This window comes from Gobius niger (genome assembly GCF_951799975.1).
Source record: "Gobius niger genome assembly, chromosome: 14".
NCBI classification, from domain to species: domain Eukaryota; kingdom Metazoa; phylum Chordata; class Actinopteri; order Gobiiformes; family Gobiidae; genus Gobius; species Gobius niger.
The window spans coordinates 24,529,722-24,557,019 of record NC_136865.1 but is presented as its reverse complement, the minus strand read 5'-3'; the positions used below and the strand labels follow the sequence as shown (position 1 = coordinate 24,557,019).

General features: G+C 41.4%; 1 protein-coding gene across 1 annotated transcript in view; it reads right to left on the bottom strand.

The window, feature by feature from the left end:
* ext1c (exostoses (multiple) 1c) overlaps positions 1 to 21,249 on the bottom strand; it is a 147,976-nt gene extending 126,727 nt beyond the window's left edge. Inside the window, exon 1 of the mRNA XM_079570925.1 lies at positions 20,091 to 21,249. Within this exon, the coding sequence (XP_079427051.1) occupies positions 20,091 to 21,037 (947 nt within the window). The 5' untranslated portion in view covers positions 21,038 to 21,249. The remainder of the gene's footprint in view (positions 1 to 20,090) is intronic.
* Between the last annotated feature and the right edge of the window lie 6,049 nt (positions 21,250 to 27,298).

Genomic DNA, 27,298 nt, shown 5'->3' with positions numbered 1-27,298 from the left:
AGGAATGCATATATTAAAGAGACAAAAGCGGGCCCTGTTTGTGAGCATGTATTTGTGCATTCATGTGCATGGGGCCAGTACAATAGACTGAGGACAATGTGTAACAGCACAGACACAGCTGGCTGTCAAGAAGTTGGCCTTCTCCACGAAGCAGCACTTTAATACATTATTCATCCACTCAGAGCCAGAGCCAGACTGAGGAGCTGCAGTCAGCGGCAGTCAGCTGTAGACAGTGTAGATACTGAGGGCTCAAGAGGAGGAAAACTTACAGCAGTGCAGTCATAGAGTCGGAAAAGGACACATATTTGTGACTGTACATAAAATGCAATAGAAATTACATGCTCTCATCATTAAAATGGCTTGGTTTTAAGAAGACTTTATGGCATCAACTGCAGTAGATTATTTATAACTTTGATAATGACGATTTTTTTCTCTCTAAACTTCCGTAGTTTGAAAGGAAATTATTCTGAAAGCTGTTGTTTTGGCAACTTTCCACTGACTTGGAACACATTCCCTTCACTGTCATGTTCACGCTACAACAGCAGCACAAACAGACCTCTCAGTACAGTCCGTCTGTGTGACCGAATGGATGACATTGCGTCTGTGACCGTTAAATTTCCTGTGTCATGTCTAACTCTGCAGCTTTTACAAAAACAAGGATTAACTTCCAATCCCTTGAAGGTATGGTGTCTGGGCGCGGTGCATGTTGTGCATTTTGTTTGTGAACTGAAGCTGCTTGTCCGGCTACTTCTGTTGGGAATGAAAGAGTATAATACTGTGTTCGTACTTTATTTCCAGCATCACTAACATTTGTTACTAGATGTTTTGCCGGATGAGTCCTGGATTGCCCCTTGTCCTCGTGTCACTGAAGCCTGTTTGACCTGTAAATAACAAGCTTTCTTCACGGCGAACGCACTCAGACCATGCAGACACATAAATTATAACCGTATTTTGAAAAATGCAAGCGCCAGCCCCACTGAAACTTAAATAGCAGCAGCATTCAGGAAGTGAGAGGGTGACGAGGGACAGGAGCCGGATCGAACTAAGGACAATAAGCCCCTCAAAATTGCAACAGATTAACAACTGAATATAAGATCTGATCATGTTTAAAACCTAAAGAGTGCACCATAAAGCTTTAAGTAGATCTCTAACTAATGTTTCACTTCTTATTTTAGTTTGAATAAATATATATATCATTTGGAAGTAGTAACATGGTAACTTGCCACTGTTTAGACCAGGGGTCTCCAACAGGCGACTTGTAGAGCACAAATTCCTGAGTATGTCAAAACGTTTCTAGCCTATTCCTGTGCGGAGTTATGTATTTTTAAAGAACTAACCAGAGTGCCCACTCTAGCCACTAGGAGGCAGCTTAAATTAAAGCAGTGTCCAGCAGTGTGGTGCTGCTCACATGTGCTGTGTGTCCATCATGATCTCTAATTATGAGGGCACTGACATAATTAGAGATCAGGATATAAACAACACATTATAGCCACGTGATAAATGGTCAGTCTGCAGCCACCAAAGAAAGTGTCCGCAATAGTATAGAACCCGGAAATACAATCCCGATATATTTTGGTCCCCAGGGTAATTTACTTGGAGACCCCTGGTTTAGATACTACAATAGTGATTGCCATCAGGGCCACCTTAACCACTGGGCTTGCCTGGGCTGGAGCCCAGGGGCCTACAGTAGTCAAGGGCCTATCAGAATTAAATAATTAACAACAACAAAATCCAATTTGTTGATATTTCTGTTAATCACTTTACATTTGCAGAGCATGTTTACCAACCCCAGTCTAGAAGGCCGACCTAATGTCAAATGGCCCATCAAAACTGTAGCCTTATAAAAAAAATTTTTTGTTTATTTTTTATTTATCATATCATTGTGGCATCAGTTGACCAACCACACAGCCATATAATAGACTATGACAATTTACAGCCAGTCCCGCTGCAGAGAAAGTTCACGTTATCAGGTGTTTTGTTCGTATTAGTTGTTGTAGTGGATGGCGATGAAGAGAAGGGTTAGGGGGGCCTATATTTCATGGTTAGCCCAGGGGCCTGTGGGTAGGTTAAGGTGGCGTGCCATGCACATTTTAACATGAGGATTAACGTTAGTGACAAAGGTTGGGGAAAAAAAACCCTGCTAGAGTCATACAAACGACAGGATTAGCTGGACTTACAAATAATTAATAACGCCCAATGAAGACTGGATATTTCGTGGATTGCACCTTAGGGTTGTGCCGCCGCTATATGAGCCTTAAAAGAAGAACCCACGTCTGTTCTGTAAATATGCAGATTGCAGAAATAGGGAGGCAGCCTTGGATTTCAGACAAAGAATGTTCAGTGTCTTCTCTCCCGGTGATAGAGGTGATTTCTTTGGCCGACGCACTTGTTTTGATGGGAGTCTGTTGGCCTGAGTTTATAAAGGGCGGACAGACCACAGCATTCATTCCTCTGAGCCTTGTGAAAATGTTCTGAAATCCTTTTTATGGATTTCGGCACTTCATAATGACATAAAAATACAGTAATTTTGCAATATATCGTGCTACACTGCCTGAAATTCATCACTTATTTCGACGCAGGCAACCGTTTTGGAGTTTGCTTTAAATCGAGACTGCAACAAAAGTCGGGGCAAATGAAAGATCCCAATGAATCGTTAGCTTTCTGATTGCAACGCGCGTTTCCAAATATGTGACTAGCTTCTCAACACCACAGAGAGGAGCGATGGCTGAGAAAACACCAGCAGGAGCCAGCAAATCACATGCTTTCAAGTCACATCCAAGTTTTCAAACCGAGACACACTCACTGCCGTCTTCAGAGCTACAATTTCATGACCACAATTGCCTCCCACCACCGAGTTTCTCATTTGGTTTGCCAGATTTACACATATTCGCATTATGATTACGGGCGCAGGGACACTGGGCACATTCATGCGCCCTTTTTTCTTAAAACAGGCCGGTAGTGTTTGAAAGTTGTGTGGCAAAAAGGATTAGGCCAATGTTCAAAACCATGGGAAAGGATGAATGATAATTTAGTGACTTATATATTGACATTACATTTGATCTGCTGTTATTCCTGTTCCTGCAGTTCATATTACAGTCTTCTCTCACATTATTGCTCCTGGACCTGTTAAAATGTGACCAGTGACTCTTGATTTTGAAACATTAATAGAATAATTTCCCAAGATGGTTCCGCCCGTCTCTGGGGAAACATCCTGTCTCAGATTAGGAGGAAGGTCCCTACACTGTGAAGGTCACTGAAGGATAAGCAAAAGCAAAGCACAACAGAAAACAGACGGCATTTTAGGGCAGTGTTTCCCAACCAGGGGTACGGGGATCCGTGCCGGTACTTGAGCATTTAGCCGGGAGTACTTAGAGACTAGAGAGAGAGAAAAAAAGTGGAATTTCAATATTACTTTCAAGTTAGTTTGAATGAGGTTTTTCAGTAAAAGGTTTGACTTTGAGAGTATTTTAGCTATATTTTTAACATAACACTCCCCTAAATACTGAATAATCTATGTTTATTTGCTCAGTTTGTGAAAGGTTTGGCACGATCCTCGAATTAGGGGGGAACTCAGAGAATTAATTAATGCCTCAAGGGGTACGTGGGAGAAAAAAAGTTGTGAGCCTCTTTCACCGATTGCTCCAGCCCCCTTTAAAGGAACAGGCCACCGGTTTTACATACTGAGATATGTTCTTACCCGAGCTTAGACGAGTTGATGCGTACCTGTCTGGTGTTTGTGTGTGCCCTCAGTCACGCAAAACGACCAGATGTTCTCTCCCAGCATATTCCTATAGCTCCAAACGGGGGTGAAGTTGGAAGCGACCATGCTCTTCCACGGGCACACACAAAGACCAGACAGGTACGTATCAACTCGTCTAAACTCAGGTAAGAATATATCTCAGTATGGAAAAAAGGTGGCCTGTTCCTTTAACAAATGCTGAATTATGGATGTATTTTCTATACCAAATAAAGATACAGAGACATAGAGAGGAGTGGTTCAACAGCCCATGAATACATAGATAATGGAGAATGCAGACAATAATGCTAACGTTAGCTGCATGCTACAAGATAATTCAGAAAACGTCTATTAAGTGAATAGGTCGACCAATATGGGTTTTTAAGTGATATTTTTGGACGATTTCACCAAACGTCTGGTCTATCATCCTGTAAAAACATAAATACTTGGCCACTCCCGCAGTTTTATTTTATTCCTTTAGGTGATTCATTCATAGTTTCTGTCCCAGCTTTGATTAGCTGTCGTTAGCACTAGCATACAGTTGCTAGTCGTGGCATTTTGCGCTGTGATCAAAAATACAATTGCAGAGGTTAAAACTAAAACAGCGATTGAATTCTCCCGTTTCTGTGCTTGAAAATGACAAACAGTATGTCCATATTGACTGAGGTCTCGTTGGTGAAACTTGTGTTTAAAGGGGCTACATGCAAGTTAGCCATTTTATACTCACTACTGCCACCTCAGGTCATATGTGTAACTGCACCTTCTATATTAAGCTCGTGCATGACGGCACTTCAGACCCGAAGTAACAACTTTTTGAGGGACAGACAGTGTAGGATTGTAGAGGCAGTTGTGGTGAACAGGTCTGGTCATTCTACACATTAGGACATGGTTGGAACATGTAGGGGGAGGAAAATACATAATTTTAACATTTTTAAACTCCGTACAGTCCCTTTAACAAATTTGAAGCTAACCAGTTTTCATCATGATGTTTCTCTGGGTGGACTTGTTTTAAAAACCCTGATTTCACTCTTTCCAATGCAAAAAAACGGGAAGTCTTTATCGTTTTCGTCCCGGAGATATCGGCTATTATCGGTGCTATTTAGCAGATATGGTAAAATCCCCAAATATTGGCCAATATAAGTGTGCAAAACTAATGATCCAAATCTGCCTTCCTCGCCCCCTGGTGTGACTCATTGCCATCTGTATAACAAACATGGTCATAATCAGCCTGTAATTTAATGGAATGCAACTGCAGCTGCTGCCTAAACATGTAATTAAAAGGCTCTGGTATCAACAAGAAAGTTGTGTGTTCAATTTCTAAAGCAGGTCTGCCCCATACTGTGTCGAAGATCAGATTTAGATTCAAGGGTCCTACCAGTGACAAGTTTCTCGCCAATTCGGACAGACTGGGGACTAAATGTGCCCGGCAACATGTGACCCCACAGAGGTCGTTAACTGTCCCTTCAAGTTCATTCATTTCGCATTAGTTTCCCCACAACCAGCTCCGCGCTAATGAAAGCCTGCTTGTACAGAAAACGAAACCGTCCCTTTAAGTGCAGTAAAGTCCTATAATGTCCCCCTTCGCCTGCCTATAACCTGCTGTATTGCATATGCATGAGTGTGTTTCCGCAGCTTTCAGGGGTGGCCAATATACCGCTAACTCTCCTTGGCACTTTTTTTCCATTAGTATGCCGTGCCCATGCCGTAGTGTTGCCGCGTTTCCGAGTCCGACTGGTGCTCACTCTCTCTTTCACAACCTTGAGCTGTTCAGAGGAGGCTGTGAATAATGACCGGACCCTCAGCAACCTTTTAAGACAAACAGGAAGGTGCAGTGTTTGGCAATTCACTGCAAAATAAAGAGGGAAATCTACATGGACAACATCATAACAAGTTATCAGCCAATAGTGTAATCGTAGTGCTCGGGGTTTTAGGCTTTATTGGACTGGATAGACTAATATTGTCAGGCTTTTTGCAGCAAGATTAAAATGACAACCCCGCAAAAACCTCTATTATAAAGATAGTTCGAAAGTTTTTAAAAGGGCTGCATGATTTAGGTGGGGGAAATGGCAAATTTTGCTATTAGATTTTCAATTAATATTTTATCATAGTGATTCAGTTCAGTGCACGTGTAGGTTCAAGAGCATTAACCTTTCTCAAAATGATAGAAATATGAGCTGTTCATCTCTTAACTCCTACCTGAACGGATCACGTTTTTCCAGTTTGAAAAAAAGTGAGAAAAATAGATGAAAAAGCGACAAAAAAGTGACAAAAAATGATTGAAAATGCAAGAAAAAAGCCACAAAATAGTGACAAAAGAGCGACGAAAAAGTGATTAAAAAGTGACGAAAATGTGTTATGAAAATGTGACAAAAATGCTAAAAAAGGGCAACAAATAAGCAACAAAAAAGTGACAAAAAGGTGAGAAAAAAGTGCTGAAAATGTGACAAAAAAGCGACAAAACACAATGAAAAGAAATGAAAATTGAAAAAAAAAGTACAATGTGGCAACAACGTGAGGAAAAAGATCTGTTTAGTTAGTTATGTAGGTCCTACCTTTCAAATGAAGATTTACCAGTGTTGGGGGATGTAACTAAATAAATATATATATAATATGTATTCAGAATAGTCATTTTGAGTAACTGTATTCTGGTAAAGTTAGATAGTTAGTTCCAAATATCAAGGGAAAACATCAGTATCAATCATTACATTTTAGCTCCATATTACACAATATTATTAAGAAAGAACTTGAATGTTGACCTGTTGATTTCCAACACTTTATGCCACAGAATTTCAAATTATTGGTAAGTGAGTTTATAACAGGTCTTCCAACAATCGTAGTCTTCATTTTTGTAATTATACGCCATATTTATAGATAAATATAAGGACAATCAGTATAGAATGAAAGTATTCTAAAAGTATTCAAAGTATTCAGAATACAGTACTCTGATTAGACAAAGTAACGGAACATGTTACAGAATACATTTTAAGGCAAGCATTCAGTATTTAGGAACTAAATACAACTTCAAGGTATTGTCCCCAACACTGAGTTATCAGAGTTTTACCCTGACCTGTAAACTTTTAGATTTGGGTAAAGCTAAACTGGAGAAAATGCACTTGGTTAAGGCGGGGGTTTAGAGTTTAATACAAGAGGTGTAAAATACAGGGCAAGCAGGTTTGACACTAAATAAATCCTTAGAGAGGCTGTTGTGCAGCTCCCGAAGGACATTCTCCAAGCTAAATAATTGCAGTCTTTGCTATTTCCTAATTGCAACCTCTACAACTGCACTTTTGATTCAGTTGTGATTAGCTGTGCAGCCCTAGTTTTAACTCGTGTGCATATTTACTTTTGCAGTGCACACCCCCCCTCACTCCGCTCCTCATTGTCTCCAAAGCCTCACCACACACACACACACAGGACAAAACTGGATCTGGGCTGTCCCCGCTCGGACCTGAGAACTCGTGGCTTAGCTTTTGTGCGCCCCAAACGTCCCGTCCGTCATTCTGCCCCGTTGTTTTTAACACCCCGGCTCATTTACATGCACCGTACAAAGCGCGGCTCCCTCTCTCCCCCCCTTTTCTCTCAAGTGAGTGAAAGTAGGTCGTTAGGCTGCAGCGCGGGCTTCTCCTGCTCTTTAAGTGTCCCCCCCATCGCCTGGATCTGTCTCTCACTGTCACCCTCAGCTCTGTTTTTGTACCTGCAGTGGAAGTCTCCTCCTTCGCTCTTTGTAGGGCACTCCACTTTATTTTGAATAAACCAACAACCAAATGTATTCACTGTGTGTAATATGAGCAGGAATAGTGTACTTCAGCATTTGACCCATGCCTGAGAGTGCTGTGTCCTTGTGCAAGGCCATTCCCCATCTCCAGTGTTACTGTGGTAGATGGTGACAGGAGGGGCATAATAACCACCTGTCTAAAATAAATAAATACATAAGGGTAGGAGGTACTGATACTTGCAGCTAAACTCTATCTGTTCAATACAAGAGGTGGGCAATGTATCGTCTACAAAATAATGTTGTTTAAAAGATTACATTTACAATATTCAACATGTCCCCAATGATAAGAAAGCAAAACAAAAGTAGCAAAACCTGCTGCTAAAATGTTAAAATATAATATACTGGATGTGTGGTCTCTCCAAAAAAAAAAGGTATTGAATGTTTATTTCTGTACTTATGTTGTTTGTTCAAGACAGACATTTTTCTTCTAGTGACAAAGCGATCTAAATTTAACCTCTTAACCCCCGCCTTTACCGAGCACATTTTCTTCAGTTCGGCTGTACCTAAATATGAAGCTTACAACTACTTAACGGGACTATACAGAGTTTAAAAATGTTAAAATGATGCATGTTCCTCCTCCTACATGTTCCAGCAATGTTAATAATATGTAGAATGAGCCCAGACTTATTTACCAAAAAATAATCCAAAAAATAAAGGTTGTAGTAAGTTGCTCTTTTCATTCCTTTTTTGTTACTTTGTTGCGCTTTTTCATCACTTTTTCATCACCCTTTATTCGTGTGTTTTTGTTGCTTTTATATTGTGTCATTGTTGCTTTTCCAGAACGTTTTTGTTTTTAGATTTGGGTCATGCCAAACTGGAGAAAATATGCTCGGTTCATGTAACTATACAGAGTTTATTATGTATTTATGACTGCCTCTAAAATCCTGCACTGTCACGCAAAAAGTTATTACTTCGGGTCCGAATTGCCGTCATGCACGAGCTTAATATAGAAGCTGCAGTTACGCACAAGACCTGAGGTGGCAGTAGTGAGCATAAAATGGCCAAATTGCATCTAGCCCCTTTAAGCTAGAAGCTTTTCACTTAATTTTTCTATATTAATCAAAAGCAATAATTATAAGTTGTGTGTTGTAAAATGACAAAAACAAGGATGAAAAAGCAACAAAAAAGTGACAAAGAAGGAACAAGAGAGTGATGAAAACGTGACAAAAATGTGTGATGAAAATACAACAAAGGCGCTACAGGAGGGCAACAAATAAGCAACAAAAAAGCATCAGAAAAGTGACAAAAAGGTGAGAAAAAAGTGATGAAAATGTGATTTTTTTTTTTCCTCCCCTACATGTTCCAGCCATGTCCTAATGTGTAGAATGAGCCCAGACCTGTTCACCACAACTGCCTCTAAAATCCAGCACTGTCACTCAAAAAGCTTTATATAGAAGCTGCAGATACACTTAAGACCTGAGGTGGCAGTAGTGAGTATAAATGGCCAACTTGCATCTAGCCCCTTTAAGATAATATAACACTGTATTTTTTCACTTATTTTTTCTATATTAATCAAAAGCAAACATTATAAGATGTGATCTATAATCATCTATAATAAAGAGAGCATGAATATTTTTCAGCAATAAGAGTAAATATGAGCACTTTACTCTCCACACTATTCAAAACAATATCAGGCTAATCTGATTCGACAACTTGATCACGTGCACTTTTGGAAAGTTAATACTTTGGCAGCGATTAATGTGAAGTCCAGCTGCCAGATTCCGATAGAGCAAAGTGTGAAGCAATCTATGTCCGAATCAATTCCACTAACAAGTGGGGAAATATTATGGCAGCCTCATAAAGCAGCTTAGCAGAGTCTGATCGATACAGGACTGAACCAATCTGCGCCGAATGACCCCGCTGTAATTCCCATTGTCCTCTGCTCTCGCCACTTAATATTTTATTTCTCCACAGACTAAGTTGTGTTCTCAATCGCTCTGCCTGGTTAAACGATGGCATGATTGCTTATTGATCCTCGCGCTGAACCCCCCCTCCCCCCCCACGCGCCTCGTTCCCTCGCCGTGTCCCGTGGTACAGCAGTCCTGCCCGGGTGCTTTGGGGCTAATCTCACTTGGGACAGATGCACGCGCTCATTAACCCGGAGACACCTTTTAAAGAGCGAGCTGCCCCGCCCGCAACCTCACAGCCTCTCAGGCCGGGGGGTAAAGACAGAGAGGCAGATCCGGAGATAATGATTACAAGGAGTTTCAAGTTACAAGGAGAGTTGTAGTTGTAGAGTTGTAGTACTCACCAAAGAAACACAGGGAAATATAAACAAATGTGCAAGTTTCGGATTGTACTTAGAGCAGGGTTTATACAGGCAGAAGCAAGTTTAATATTTTAATGCTTTTTAATGCCATTTTCAAATTCCAAATATTATTATTCTCATGCCAAAAATATCAGAATATTTCATTTCTTAACATCTGCAAAAACGGCGAAAAGACCATAATTGAATCCTATTTCACGCTTTTTAATGACATTTAAGGCCTTAATTTTGGCACAATTAATTTAATGACTTTTAAAGGGACTATACAGAGTTTAAAAATGTGAAAACGAAGTATTTTCCTCACCCTACATGTTCCAGCCATGTTCTAATGTGTAGAATGTGCCCAGGTGCCGTCATGCACGAGCTTAATATAGAACCTGCAGTTAAGACCTGAGGTGTCAGTAGTGAGTATAAAAATGACCAACTTGCATCTATTTCCTTTAAAACCTCTTAACCCCCACTGGCATTTTCTCCAGTTCAGCTTTACCCAAATCTAAAAGCTTCTCGACCGGAGACTTTCCAGCCTATATAGGCCAGAATAACGCCTCATTTGAAAGCTACCTTTGAAAGCTACCTTCAAAACTGATCTAAGATTTTTCCTTGTGTTGTCGACACCTTTTCAACCTGGATTCAAACAGACAAAAGCAGCGATTAGGAAGAGTTATTGACATGTATATTAGTTTTGGCGATCAGACCCCGGCGGTAACATCGATGTATGTATGAAAGTCAGTATGGATGAACAGCTTAGAGTTAGGGATGTCTTCCCCCGGAGCCTGGACACTGGTGGTGGTATAGGAGACCCGTGAAGATGCAGCAGGGAGAAGCCGTGGATGGAAGAGGGGGTGGAGGCGGGTCGCAGTGCAGCTGGGAAGCGAAGAAACCATGATTGCTGGGGCTTAAAAGCGGGACCGAGAGCGATGATTGGCTGCTACGGAGGTGCGGCTCTGTCATTTTTTTTATTGCATTTTTGTGACTTTTTATTGCTTTTTCTGTCAAGTTTTTGTCACGTTTCATATTAAAATAATGAGGGAAATAGGTGAAAGGGGCTGAAACAGTTTATAAACATCTTCCTGCTTATGGCACTGCCGGCTATCAGATAGAAAAGATTCATGAATGAGAATGAGGCAATTTGAGCGCTGCAATTATCACTATGGCCTTACTGAAGCTGTGTGGACTTAAACACAAAGACGCACCACATTATGACATCAGCGGGTGGGAACAAGCGTATTAGGCTCTTGAGAAAAGAAGAAAGACTAAAACAGAATTTCAAGGTTTCGGCACAGGACAAGAAAAAGGGGCACCTCAAAAGTCACAAAAAACAGGTCAAACTAGAAAGGGAAATATTTCAAAGCATTTCAACAATTCTTTTTCTCGCCGTCTGCAAATTGTCTACCTACACACTGAAAGGCATTTTAGGCATTTGACTTTTTAAAATGCAACAAAAGATAAAAAATGAAAAATACAAGAAAACCCTGAGGCACTGATTAGATTAAAATGCCTTCGCTTCTACAGCATGTCTTACTGGACAATTTACAAACCCCCGAACATCAACAAAAGATGATTAATTCTCCAGCACAAATTTGACAAACCCTTAAACAAAATAGGTCTTGTTCTCAAATCTTTTACCCTTCAACTCTCCTCTCTAATCCAAACCTTTCTATTCCCCATGTCTTGTGTGCTCCCTCCTCTTTCCCTTCCCTCTAACTCTCCCCCCCCGTCCTGTCCCATACCCCCGCCCCCCTGTTACGCACCTCGCCCCTGCTCCGCGTGCCCACCCAGGTGCCGCTGTGTGGAATAAATGCCCTCATTCATTTCGGTGCGGAGCGGTTTGGTCCGTTTGCAGCCCCGTCCCAAAACAAACAAGGTGAGTCAGAACCGCCAGCACCTCCAAGGACACGGCTCCTGATCCTTGTAACGGCTAACGGTATTAAAGGTGGAAATGAATGGAGTCAGCGGATAATTCATGGATATTTGGATTTGTGCTTTTAAGCTTTCATTGACACTTCTACAGAGTTACAGAGTAATCAGGTAAAATCAGGCATAGCTAAAAGGAAAATTAGTGGAAAAACAAACGAGTCCCTGACTTGATTCAAATCCGGGACTTGCTTTTCCATTCAAAATCCCCTGAACTCAGTAAGCTTCCTGTAGCCATAGCTGCATAGCTTTTTTACTCACAACTCTATAGCTTTTCTCTGTCCTTTTCCTATTCCTAAAGTGTAAAGTATCTACTGTTAAAGGAGTGCCAAGTAACTCATGCCCCTTGAGGCCATAAGTGCCACTGCAGGTGTCGTAGCATGCTGAGTTTTATTACTCATCAAGTGTTCGTGAGAGTAAATACTACTGACAGAAAAGACAAAGGGAGACAATGGAGATGTTATACTCCAATTTGGCTGTAAATACTGCAAAGTGGCGCTAGCCCACAGTTAGTGGCCATACCGCCTTTGCTCTGCCCAATCCTGTCAGACCTTGGAAGCTAAGCAGGGAAGGGCCTGGTCAGTACTTGGATGGGAGACCGTTTGGGAACACCAGGAAGCCTAGCAATGGAATGCGTGAGTGAGTGTGTGGTGGTGGTCGGAGGGGCTGATGGCGCAGACAGATTGCCTCGCTTCCGTCAGTCTGCCCCGGGGCAGCTGTGGCTACAATAGTAGCTTACCACCACCGAGTATGGAGTGAATGAATAATGCAATGTAAAGCGTCTTTGAGTGTCCAGAAAAGCGCTATATAAAACCAATGCATTATTATTATTATTATTATTATTAGTATTAGCTTTGCCCATTAGCCTGTTAGCTTCTTATTCGTGATTCTACTAGTGTGTATTGGTGGCTCCGACGCCGAGGCAGGAAAGTTGTAATTGTGGTTTTCTGGCCAGAGACACCAGGGGGAAATGTAAGATGTAAGACCCCCCAATCATTGGTTTGTTTTGGTTTATTTGGTCGGGCAGTGCATGTTGATGAACACCACACCGGATTGTAGCCTTGGGCTAATTTCCATCCTTAGTCCCCATGCACACTCTCAAACACACTCTCATTCATCCTGGCCAAAAAACATTGAACATGTTTTTTGTGATGGGGAAACCGGAGTACCCGGAGGGAACCTATGCAGAGAGAGAACATGCAACCTCCACACAGAAAGGACCATCCCTGGAGGGAAATGAGCCCGGACCTTCTAGCTGTGAAGCATGAGCGCTAACCACTGTACTACCATCCCATTAAAACTTGTATTACCCCCAGAGGGACTATGAAAAGGATTTATTAAGGTAAACAAGTTACTTAATACTGCTTTAACTAAACATTTTATACTGTTCTAATTTTTTCAAATCCATAACTAGGCCTATAACGATAATTAGAAAATTGACGTGTAGTAATAAATTGCAGAAAAATAATATATTTTTAGGCTCAGTAATTATTGCCAGTAGATCTATTATTTAGTTAGAGTTTCAGTTAGAGTTTCATTCTTGTTAATTGCAACTCATGTTATAAAGGATATGTCAATACGTACTTTTAGAACAAGGTATTACTAATATTTCCATATTTTTAAAGTTGATTTCAGTGGCATCACGTGATCCTGCATTATCACATTTATCACAATATTTTCCTGCCTAAATATATCAAACTTCAAGTTTTTCTTCAAAATGATAAAATAATGAAAAAGTTCTCTATTGATTTAAAGGCAAGCTTACTTTCCATAGCAGTTCTGGTAATAGTAAAGTGAGGCTTATGGGAATAGTCGCCCATTTCTTTGTCTGCAATCGTGCTCAGCATTAATCATCCTTGCTTCAAATGCATTATGTTGTCCAACAAAAGGCTCATTCTGATGCCAAAAAAACAAATTGACAAGCGCCAAAACATCACATGACCCGGCCACAAGACGTCTGATTGGCTCAAATCCGGCGAAAGGAAATAATGCAACTGTCAGTCGTGATAAAGGGCTATTGGAAAATAAAGCCGTTGAATAAGAGGTTGCATAACTGTGGTCATGGTTCAAATATGTGTCAACAAGGCAAAAGTTGTTTGTCATTATGCGCATTCAACGTGGAACTTGGTAAACATCTCCTGAGTTGCAGATCGGTGCCTGATCACATCACAGACCTATTATGATAGTCTGACCTGCTGTGGCTTTGCGTTGAAAATAAGTCTTATGTGAAACTTTTAATGGATGATAAACATAGAGTCCATCCACAGACTGTGCTCTCATGTGAACCTTAGATACTTGGTTTTAAAAAAGCATAAGTCGACTGTGATGTACAAACGTTCTTTCACTTCCAAATCAGCTCAGAGATGTGATGTACAGTATGAACCCGAGTAAATATGGCACTGTCATCTTAGAATATGCTCGTCCAATCAGGGAACAATAATGTTAATTCAATCATTCAGTTTATTCAGGTAATCAGCAGACCACATTCTTTAAAGGAATAGGCCACCGTTTTTACATACTAAGATATGTTCTTACCTCACTTTAGACGTGTTAATATATCCCCGTCTGGTCTTTGTCCGTGCGCTCTGCCAGGCAAACGGAGCACATACGCAGCCTCTCCCACATGTCATATAGCTCCAAAAAAGCTCACGATAGAAGCTACCAAGCTCTTCCACGTGTTCCCTATTTAAATAAAGTTACGTGAAGTGTTTTCATGCGAAGTATATTTACACAGAAATGTAACATGTCGATTTTATAAGCAAATAAAAAGGGGGACTATATTGTGAGGCGTAATGATACGAGGAGCACAGCGTCCGCGTAGTAACTCCTAAAGACTGCCCCCGCTCACTTCCGTCAATAACCTTTAGGAGTTACTGCGCGGACGTTTTACTCCTCGTATCATTACGCCTCACAATATAGTACCCCTTTTTATCTGCTTATAAAATCGACATGCTACATTTCTGTGTAAATATACTTTGCATGAAAACACTTCACGTAACTTTATTTAAATAGGGAACACGTGGAAGAGCTTGGTAGCTTCTATCGTGAGCTTTTTTGGAGCTATGTGACATGTGGGAGAGGCTGCGTATGTGCTCCGTTTGCGTGACAGAGCGCACGGACAAAGACCAGACGGGGATATATTAACTCGACTAAAGTGAGGTAAGAACATATCTTAGTATATAAAAACGGTGGCCTATTCCTTTAAGGACATGATGTTGCTGATCATGTTATAATTATCCAATAGGAGATCTTTTTTTCTTTCATTTTTTGGTTTAAAACCTTATTCCATATGTGTTCATAAATTAGGGCTGCAATTAACGATTATTTTGTAATCGATTAATCTATTGATTATTTTTACGATTAATCGATTAATCGCTTGGCTGTGAATGGTGTAGGAAAATTTTATTTTTTCAAATTTTTTTATCACATTATAGCTTAAGTGGCGCTGTTTGAGGATGTGTTGATGGAGTAAACTAAAGGGAAATGTTTTTTGAAGGCTCTATTAATGAAATTTACAATGTACAAAACACTATAGACCCTAAATATAAAATCAAAGTAGGTTTTCATCAAAAATGCTACATTTTTTTGGGTCATTTTTGCTCCATTTAAGTCTGTGTGAACCAGAAAATGATTAATCGATTACTAAAATAGTTGTCGACTATTTCAATAATTGATTAGTCGTCGATTAATCGATTAGTCGTTTCAGCCCTATCATAAATGAATGTCTTCAGTGAGAATCAGGTATGTTAATAGTCTTGAGATAAAAGTAAAACCCATACATTAAAAAAGGTCTTTCCAAATTTTTCACCGGGCAGTTCATGGGTCATGGGTTGTGCCTGCAACTATGGGTCTTAAGTGGGTCGACCATAGACATAATATTAATAGACTCCGTCTCTTCACTCCACGTTTACCTTAATAAATACATTCAAGGGGAAAATCATGGCGGATTTACAGACTCCTCCTACCCTGCTGTGACGGCGCATGTTCCTAAACAGGGCATAAGAGTGGGATCTTCACTGTAAACCCGGCCCTCACAGGGCACGTAGTTCGGTCGCAGCCACACCCACCCGTGCAACCGGCGGCCATTGGGGTGGACCCTGGACAAAGTGTTATTTAGTCACAAAGTACTCGAAGACCACAAAGTTGCATCTTTTACTTTGAAATTCTGCAGGGGCATTTAGGATTATCCTTTCACCGGACAAATGCATGCTTTAAACAATGACAGTGACGCAAGAGTCAAACCCGCGACTTGCTCCCTAAGATCGGCATCATCGCAAACCGCTCTGCCACTTTGTATCTTAAACTTCAAAATCCCCCCATTCACAATCTCTCCTAAAAATAGGTACCGTACATCTTTTTTGTTCAGTTCAAAGACACCCAGATTAGCCCTAAACATACAGTCTGCACATGCGAGTCTGCTTTAGCAGCGCTGAGTGAGCTTCAGCAAAAGGTGCTCACTGAGAGTCTGCAGCAACATGTACCAGGCAGAATGAAGGGCGTGTTCTCCAAAGCTTTCTATTATAACTCCACAATGAGACTTGCTTTGATGAGAGGAGCAGTCTGGCGGAGCTGACGACTGAATGATGCATGATCCTTATTGTGTCTGCCGGGTTTTCAATCTATTCAAAGGTCACAGCAGCAAACGCATCGGGTTTAATATGGAGTTCATCCATAACAGCCGCGGAAATCCGATTAAAATGGACAATGTAACGCAATGTTTACACTTACATGAAAGGACTAAGCTATTCTCAGAAGTGACATTTGTCTGTAAAACATTACCTCAAGTAGTTTCTGCACCTAGTGTCGCCTTTGAAAATATCTGGCCTTTAAACCATTGAACTATATCGGCTAAAAGTATAAATATAAGACATAAAGACCAAGAGACAATAGAATGGGTAATGTATCACTAAATTGGACTATATCTAGGTCAAGTCACGTCTTAAAGGCTCAATTTTTTTCTTCTTCTTTGTTGTAGTAAAGAAATGAAATCTGGACAACAAACCCCCCCAAAGAGTCACCACAAAAAAAGGCCACACGCTCTAATATTCTGTTGGACCGGCTTTAGCTTTGATTTACAGCACGCATTCTCTGTGGGCTGTGGCTTCAATGAGCTTCTGCAATGACAGAAGATCCAGCGTCTCTTTAATTTTTCACCAAGGTCTTGTATTGATGATGGAGAGATCTGGACTCCGTTGTGGCCAATCCTTATGTGAAAACGATGTCTCATGCTCCCTGAACCACTCTTTCCCAATGTGAGCCCGATGAATCCTGGCGTTGTTATCTTGGAATAGGCCCGTGCCACCAGGGAAGAAATCCACTGACGGAATAACCTGGTCGTCCAGCTGATCTCATTCTTTGGGCACATAGTGTTGCTGAACCTAGACCAGACCAACTGCAGCAAAGCCCAGATCAGAACAGTTAGATACATCCAGGAAGCGCCAGAGTAATTTAACAATTGCGAACTTGTAGCTAGAAGGGGCAGCTACAGCATTACCTGAAAGTTGTGAAAAGTGCAACTCATCCTAAGCTCATCCTTGTGAAGAACTGGGATGTTAGAAATGCATTAGACAAGTTAGTAAGGAAATAAACAATTAACAATTAAAACTATTTTAAATTGACACACATGTATCAAAAACAGGACCACTCTGTTAATAAACTAAAGGATTATTATTATTATTATTATGTGCAAACTGATGGAAGTGAGAAGTGAACAGTAACTTAAAGGAGTTATTTCATACTGAGATTAAAGGAATAGGCCACTGTTTTTCCTTACTGAGATACTGTGTGTTCTTACCTGAGCTTAGACGAGTTGATGTGTACCTGTCTTCACGCGTGCCCTCAGTCACGCAAAACGACCAAAGATGTTGTTAGCATTTGGCCTCTCCCAACATATTCCTATAGCTCCAAATGGGGGTGAAGTTGGAAGCTACCACGCTCTTCCATGGGCACGCACAAAGACCAGACAGGTATGTATCAACTCGTCTAAGCTCAGGTAAGAACATATCACAGCATGGAAGAACTGTGTGCCCTCTGTCACGCAAAAAGACCAAAAATGTTGTCACCATTTGGCCTCTCCCAGTATGTTCCTATAGCTCCAAACGGGGGTGAAGTTAGAAGCGACCAAGCTCTTCCATGGGAACGCACAAAGACCAGACAGGTACGTATCAACTCGTCTAAGCTCAGGTAAGAACACACAGTATCTCAGTAAGGAAAAACAGTGGCCTATTCCTTCAATCTATTGTCTACTTCAGCAAAACTTCGTGAAGTCTAAACATGAATTCACTTTTTTTTGCATGAGAGATATTTTTCATGGAAGAAGAAAAGTCTTTTGGAAATAGCACTAATGTAACCCTTGTAAAGCAACAGTATTATGCCATGTTTACACTCTACAGCGGCTAACAAGACTAAGCCATTCATAGTAATGACCTTTTCATGGCTTATTAAGCGCCGTACAGCATAATCTCTACGGCCTATTTAAATTAATTATCCATGACTTTGTGTCTCTAAGTCATTGCTTCTGAAATGGTGGGGGTATGGGTACAATCGCTGGGATGTAGGTTGTATAGACAAGTGTCTTTTTCGCTTTTAAGCACAATTTGGTGATGTTTTAGCCTGAGGTAGTCCTGATAATCGCATGAGGAGGGTGGATTCTGGTTTATACCTTTTGTTTAAGTCTAAATTAGTGTTGATTTCCTCCAGGTTTACACAGTCCAGTCATTCTACTATTTGTCTATCAACTATATTACCTTCACTCTTCTAAACAGCACTCATTCAGTTTGTCATTTAAAAAGATCAAGGCCCATTAATTCAGGTTGAGTGGCGCAATTTAACTGCATTTTTCCACATTAAAACTACAAATGATCATCCTCTAAAGTTGACCTACATCTACATTTCCAGAGACTGGAGTGTGTCTTTGTTTTTCATGTCATCAGCGGCTGCCAGACTTCATAAAGCCAAACAGTAGAAATCGTGAGCTCATAAAAGGGAGACAGAAATAACCACGGGGAGAGAGCGCCGCTGAAAACGCTCGTACAAAAGTGTGTGACATCCAAAAACAGGGCAATAAAGCGGCACGTAAAGTTCAAACAGGCGCAAAATGACAAGACCACAGCAAATTGGTCAATAAAACAACAGCGCTTTGGACAAAGAGGAAAGCCCGCCACAGCAAATGTGTTAAAGTCACATTGTGAAGGTGCTGCTGAACAAAATATTGAAACACCGAGGCAGCAAAGCAACACGATGCAACTTAAAAAAAAAACAGCACAAAGGATTTAGATTGCCAAGCCAAGTTTAAAAGTGTGAGCAAATGATGATCTACAACTGACTAATTGTGGATTATACAGTGCTTCAACATTGGTTTTGTACGTATCAAAACGTGAAATAATGTGCATGAAAAGGAGACTTTATCATCCAGGGGCTATGTTGCATGTTAGCATCTCAAAACAATAAACAAGGCACAAATTGCTAACAAATCTATGGTGTTTTAGACAAGGGAACATTATGTTGCCTTTAAAGCAGTACTAGGTAACTTGTTTACCTTACTAAATCCTTTCCGTAGTCCCTCTGGGGGTAATAGATTGTGTTGATGGGATGATTGGGGGTCTTTCATCTCCCCCTGATGCCTCTGGCCAGAAAACCACACTTTCCCTGCTCCGACCCGGAGACCCAATACACACTAATGGAATCAGGAAGAAGAAGCTACCAGGCTAAAGGGCAAAGCTAACTGCGGGCTAGCGTCACTTAAGCAGTATTTACAGCAAGTTTGAGTGACAAAAATGATTTCCATGGTGTAATTGGGTTGTGGCATAATGTACAACATCCCTCTCTCCCTTTGTCTTTTCTGTCAGCGCAGTATTTACTGTCACGGACAATTAATGAGTTAAAAAATGCAACATGCTACGACACCTGCAGTGGCGCTTATAGGGGCAAAAGTTACTTAGTTCTGCTTTAAGGGAACTTGAAGGAGAAAGCTAAATAAATGCTTTCCAAATGGGCTAATATAAAGCCAAATCGTTTTACTATCAGATATGGAGTTTCAGCAAAAACAAATCATTATGTAATATATTGTAATAAAACAATGATGAGAGAACTTTAGATAAGTTGGGTGCGATATATCATTTTTTGATTAGAAAGTCCCTGTTAATTGTCAAAGCTCATTTCAAACCCTGAAAATCATTATCTGCAGAGAAAGCTTCATTTTCTACTCATGAAGGCAATTAACGGAATCAACACTTAACAAAATGAAACACAGCTCTCATAATAGACAGTCTACATCCAGAATGTCTTCCAGCTCAACTTACTGAAGGCAATTCACTTCAGTTTGTGCCAACGGCAAAAGCAGCTCACATTTCACATGCTTCCAATCCACTTTGCCAGAAAAAGCACATCACGCGTCTTACCTCTCGTACTCCAGATTGTCGTGGTCACAGCGAGCGTCTTTGTGCTTCTCCCAGTCTTTCCCGTGCCGGCAGGTGGTCAGCGACACAATGTCCTTCCCGTTGTGGATGTGATGCAGCGCGTTTCTCGTGTCCGACCCGATCCCGGTCAAGTATCTTTTCCCTTTGAACATCAACAGGTATTTTCTCCTCGGCGGGACGGTGTTTCGCACCAGCCAGCCCCTCTCCCCGCCTTTCTGGGGGTGATCCTTGGAGAACAGCGGGATGGAAATGTCAAACCCGGGCCTAAAGTGTTCCGTGTTGAGGCTTGCTTTGGCTAACATGGCTTGTCCGATATTGAACCCGAGGTCTTCTGTGTAGTTGGGCCACGTCCCGGAGTATAAGTTAAATATCAAATGATTGCGCCCGTCGTTCCATAACGGGTAACCGCGGATACGGTCGTCCATGTTTGCCACGAACTGCCCCGAGAGCTGGTCCCTGTCCAGCGTGTCTATCCCGAGCACGAACAGACAAGCCTCCCGCGGATCCGTCGTGTAGTACCTGGACTCCGCTATCGACGCCAAGATCTTCCTGTAGCTCTCCGAAACGCGCTCGTTCTTCTCGGAGGGGTAGATGTACACGCGGAACCCCTCGCGCCCTCGCCGCCGGCACCGCGTGAAGTCGAAGCAGGTCTCCATGCGGCAGCGGCTGTCCTTGTAGATCGCCGACCACGCTTGCCGCCGTTGCCTCGGAGACTCCGCCGTCCCGGGATTGGTCTGCAGCTCTTCCAGGTGGGCATACCTCGGCAGGAAGGCGCGGTCCGTCCAGTTGGGCCACGGGCGCACCACCTCCGCCCTGTGCCGCGTCAGGAGCCTCAGCACCCTCAGCTGGACCCCTCCGCCCCAGTAAAAGAGGAGCACCCAGCAGCACGCGCACAAGCCCAGTAGGACATACTTCTTACGCGCCTGCATTTATGGGCCTGTCCCGGTAACGCCGATAGGCCTCACTCGGGCTGGGGATGGGAGCTTCCAATGTGGGCGCGATATGTCGGCAAGGACATCACTGCTTCAGCGTGTTCACAGTCCAAAAAGCCAAGAGTCCAAATTCGAAATCTCCTTTCTGTCTTCTGTATGGACTCACCTCTTTCAAACGCTCCTAAAGGCTTTTAATCGGTGCTTCGGAGCACATCTTTTTGCCTGTCCCACAACGCAAGCAAATAAATAAATAATGAAAAGCAGGATAGTCCAATAAATTAAAATATAATATGTTTCCAAATCTAAATCTCCTCCTGGCTTCTGGCTTGACTCTTTGCTTCAGATTGACCCACGAGTTTGCTCTGGAGCTTTCTTGCTTGCATGTCTCGCTGATTGAAAAAGAATATCTCAAGAAAGGACAGCCCCCTTTGCAGAATCCGAGCTCCTAAAAGTCACTCTCCCCAAACTCTTCTCCATGGGCTCCCCGCTTTCAAAAGATTCTCGCTGCCTTTTCCTGCTCCGTAGGACATCTCTCCGCCTGTCCCGCGTCTTGGAGGGCGACACTGAGAGGAGATCTCTGGGCGTTTTCGGGGCAGCGCTCGTCCTGCTGCTGCCTCATGGTGCCGACTGCAGGGGCCACACCTGGGAGGGGTAAACAAACAGGAACACAGATGAGTACAGAGTTCGAAATGATCCAAAAAAGCCACACTCTGTTAAGCGGAGTTTCTTTTGGGATAGACTCTGACAGTTATGACGGTTACTTTCTGTACAGATTCATTCACGGGACGCAGCGGTCGCACACGCGTCGTATAATGGGCTGCAGTGTTCCACAAATATGTGTTTTCCCAACTAATATTCCCTGATGTTTTCCTTAGACAACATGATGCAACTGAACTTAATCTCATAGTACATGCAGTCCAAACATGCCTTTTCCTCAACAAGTAAATGATGTACACAAATATTTATAAAGGACAATTTTATAGTTTGACAAGTTATATCAAGAAATTGCAAAGTAGTAAGAGAGTACAGTTTTTTTCCTTACTCTCGTGGAGTAAGTTTAGTGAAGCAATTTTCTTATCCATTAACACAAATCAATGGGCTACATGTGAGCGTCATGTGACTCTGAGTGGAGGCACTGCTTTCCCTGTTCAATTATTTCCCTATGAGTTAGTAGCAGTGTCTTGTCCAAAAACATGAATTAGCTGAGAGATAGATACCATAGGAAAAAAAAATCAGACCTCAATGTAAATGCTTTCCTGCAGTCAAGTATTTAACTCTACTGTAATGTTTTTGAAACATAGCCAGTAGTGCTGGGATGATCTCGATACAAATCATGATACTGAGGATAGGGCTGGGCGATTTAGCGATATTTAAGATATATCGATATATTTTAAAAGAAGATATGGAATTCAGAAAAAAAATCAGATAAGCTATTAAGTTAACAAAAACAGGTAATCTCAAGCTGATTTTTAAAAAATGTTTGTCTTAAACTGAGCACTTTATTTTGCTATCTCTTTATATATAAATGCTGCCCTCAGAAAATGATTGACCTGTTTTATTTTATAGGCTTATTTATTTGAAGATTTCTTTTTATTTAAATGTGCCCCATACGGAGCTTTGTTATACATACTTTGTTTACATTTTAAAGTTAGTTTTCAATACAACAATTAAAATGTGTTTTTATCTTTGACTTAACATTTCATTTCACGGCTCTCACTTTAATAGTTTGATATCGGGATATATATCGTATATCAATATTCAACCAAAATATATTGGGATATGACTTTTAGTCCATATCGCCCAGCCCTAACTCAGGGGCCGATCCGATATGTATTTCAATACGGTAAGTAATAATGATTTGTAATGTTTACCTTAAAATTTGTAAAAAGAAATCAGTCATGTGTCTAAAGTGTATAAACTCAATGACATTTGACAGTTATTGAAGTGTTAAGATTGAAAGTGCATAAACACAAAAGCAACAATTCGTGATCCAAATCCGATCTGATATTTTGTCTCAGCCCCAGTAGCCAGTGTCTCGCTGTCCGAGATGTTTTCTTGAACTATTTCTTGATTTGTGCAAAGCATCACTAATCCTTATTGGGAAAATAGTGAGAGAGGAAGGACCGCGACCTCCGGAGGTCACACTTGGAAGTCATGTGTCACTCATAGGGCAAGGCTAGGCATATCTATACCACACATTTCATAAAGGCAACTCTTTACTGATGGGAAAAAAAAAATGAAACTTTTGGTTAGCAATGCATTATTAATAACCTTACACAATAGCAGGGCAGCACAAAATGAGAACATTAATGTAAATATCCATTTGATGTCTTGAACATGGCAAAAACATTATTATTGTGACATTTTACTAAACCATTGAAGTCATGCGTTCTTCCTTTTAGGGTGTGTTGGCAAAAATGTGTGAGACTGAAAATAATTTGGCGACGTACTGTGCAGCCCTACTCATTAGCACGGAGTATTTTGAAATGGCATCTTTCCATGGCACAGAGGATAAAAGCTTGCTCTCAGCTCCAGTTCACTTGATCGAGTTGCGATGCGAGCAGCGAAGGAGCAAATAGGTCGCTGTTTAGCTCAGATGGAGATTCACAGGAAACACTTTGAAACGGCGGTTAGAAATCTACAGACATGTTTTGTTTTTTTTTACTTTCCTCCAACGGTTTTGGACTTTCATATTTGGACCAAACCTAAACTGAAGCGGTACAGTGTGCCCAAGCTTCATTCGAAATAAAAGGAGAGTGTTCACGTAGCCCTGGGTTGACACAAAGACAGCTTTCAGCCCTCACCTGCGCTTCCCCGCTCTCTCTCTCTTCATTCACATTCCAGATTTTTGCCTGCTGTCCAGCCAAGCAAAGATGATGGCTGCCTCCTCTGACCGACCAAAAAGCAAACGTGCACCAGCGGATGTGTCGGTAAACAACTCCAAATTTCCCATCTCCGTGAACAATCTGATCGGTCTAATGCAGTGATTTATATGCGAGAGCGGGAGGGGGGGGTGTGCACATGTTTTGCGAGAAGCCTGGTATTTCGATCATGAACAAAGCACATGAATAGAAATAGTGTTTTGCATTGTTCCATTGTAGTAAAGGTTTTCAAAATCGTCAACTGGACTGGGTTGTTTTGGGTTGAGGGCATTGCTCCAAGGGTCGTCACAAAAATCGAGTAAGTAAGGGATAATACATAACGAGGTTTCCATTATCAGAAATAACTAGACGCGGAGGCATGAGCCGTCCAACGCAAATCGAGTATTCAGCCAGACCATGGTATAATCATCAAGGACAGATAAACAAGACATTTTTGGGCTCAATATTTCAGTCATTCATTCAAGCTTTATTTAAGGGACTATAGGGAGTTTAAAAATGCACAACTGCCTCTAAAATCCTGCACTGTCACTCAAAAAGGTGTCATTTCGGGTCCGCATTGCCGTCATGCACAAGCTTAATATAGAAGGTGGAGTTACACATATGGCCTGAGGTGGCAGTAGTGAGTATAAAATGGCCAACTTGCATCCAGCCCCTTTAAGGACACAGAATTCTGGTCCATAGTATACAAAGAAAACAGAAAAATTATGCTAATAAAAGTGAGAGAAAGCTACATCATACATTATTTACACACATAGGCAGGAGCGCCAATGCTTCCAAATTCTTGAAGTAAACCTGACCGAGCTTTATTTCGGGCAGACAAAGTGTGTATAATACAGTTGGACTGATTCAGGGCTCTACACGTAAATGTATAGAAACAAAGCCTTATGCAGCTGCACAATATCTTACTCCACAGTTTATCGTCTGTACATTTATTTGCGTATTTTGTCACATTTTTCTTATTACATTGTGTTTCATGTTTATAGTGGGATGTTTTAAGATGAAGTACTTTACTGTCTTTTTTTTTAAGCTTTAGAGTTTGTTTCTGCGGCATTAGAAGGTCTTCAATAATATTTTTGATCACAATATTTTTGTGTTATGGTCTTATATATTGAGCTTCGAATTCTGTTATTGGCCTAATTGCGCCTCTCTGCTCAGGGGCTTCTTCACATGGTAATAATGAAGCTGTGTTTCGTAATTTTGATTGGTTTGTTTTGCAGCAATTGGTTGCAAGTCTGTTCACCAAGTTGAGAAGGAGTGAAAATGTCCGCCGCAAAACTCTGATGCACAGTAGATTTGCACCAACACTGCACTGGTTCTGTGCGGGGCCTAAAAACGGCTTTGTGTCCGTGCAGAAATGATTCTCTCTTGACTTTTCCAGCCCTATGTAAACTAACACGAGTGAAGGGGCGGGCACAATTCATGGCGACGCCCACGCAAACCTCCGGAATGAGGTGAAATGAATTGGCACACTTTGCCAAAGATGGTACTTTTTACCATAAGTTTCACAATTCGACATGACTTTTTTATTATTACATTATTACATTATTATCACATTACAAGTGTTAATGGGAAGATTGGTGGGTCTTCCATCTCCCCCTGGTGTCTCTGGCCAGAAAACCACAATTGCAACTTTCCTGCCTACGGGTCGGAGTCACCAATACACACTAATGGAATCACGAAGAAGAAGTTAACAGGCTAACGTGCAAAGCTAACTGCGGGCTAGCGCCACTTAAGCAGTATTTCCAGAGGATCACTGAAGACAGCCAGCCAGGTTTCCTCCAGGTGCTCCGGTTTCCCCTACCCTCAATAACATGTTGGTCACGTTGTCCCACAATGGAAGCACGCTGAGGACTAACACCTGACCGCAATTCCGTTATACAATTGTACAATGATAAATAAATGCATCCAGTTAAACTTTTGACCGCACTAACTACCGATCTTCCCTTCACACTATGAACGCTTCAATATGTGGCTCTCGATAAAAAAAAGTTTGGACATTCCTGATATGGAAGCACCAGCGGATAAATACATACTTTGCTAATACATTTTCAGTTGTGTCTTTTTGCATTTGCTCCAGACCGAGGACGCCCACACTTCCCCATTAGCCGCATTAGCCAGAAGCTTTCATTGTAACACGAGCCCCCGCGGAAACGCACTCGAACACACCACACTGACATTAGCCGAAACCACAAATTTTCACTATTCACCTTCTCTGCCCGTGGACATGTTGGCACACTGCTATTATTTCATCCCGTTTTCTAGTTGTAACCGCTTGGTCACGAAAAAAATCCGACACTTGCGATCCCATTACACGGGCCTTCATTAATAATTCAGCGGGTTTTTTTAGTTAAAGCATCGATTTTCTTTTCGTGATTTCTTCCTTGCCTTTTATCCCTCGCGACTGACGCACACAATTAGACCCCAAATTGTCTTTTACCAAGCGCGAGTGAGAGATTCGCAAACCACTGTCCGTGTGATTTGTGGTTACAAGGGTAATTGGTGGAGATGAGACAGAGTGTCGTTATACTGTCTGTCGCATGGATGACGAGATTATTCTGACTGCTTTATCTAATGTAATGCAAGGCCAGCTTTGATGCATTCTCTTCTGTTTTGTCAGCTTCATGTACTTCTTTCAATGACTCAAAGTCACATTTATAATCTGTGAAAGGTATTCACATCGATTGAAACAGAAGCTGAAGACTCAGGTTTCATAGATTCAAGCACTCTCTTTATGTGACTAACAAGGAGAGTGTATGAGCATAATTATTGACCAAGGATTTTATGTCAAATTCTCCTCCATTCATGGTGTTTTGAGCCATACACCTGTGAAAATAAATGAATTTGGCAGAGGTCTAAAGCAGGTCTAAGAAGACTTAATGGAAATCTTTTGGTTCTTGTGAGAAAGTTTTATCAACCTGTTAATTAAACCTCCAATTGTGCAGTCATGAATAATATTTCCTTTTCATATGAAAACTAATAGCACTCGGACATTCAGAACACCTTGTTAAAAATAGGTAATGGTGTCATTAGGCAGCACAGAGGCTAGTTTTAGTTGAGTTTATTAGTTTATTTGACAGGGACAATGTAAAAAATATTAATTTAAACATTAAAGCAGTACAAAGTAACTCATGCCTCGAGAGGCCTCTCAAGGTGTCGTAGCATGTTGCAGTTTTTTCTTCTCCGTGAGAGTAAATACTACGCTGATAGAAAAGACAAAGGGAGAGAGGGATATTGTACATCCAATGACACAATGGAGATCATTTTTTTCACTCAAACTTGGCTCTAAATACTGTTTAAGTGGTGCTAGCCCGCAGTTAGCTTTGCCCATTAGCCTGTTAGCTTCTTCTTCGTGATTCCATTAGTGTGTATTGGTGAC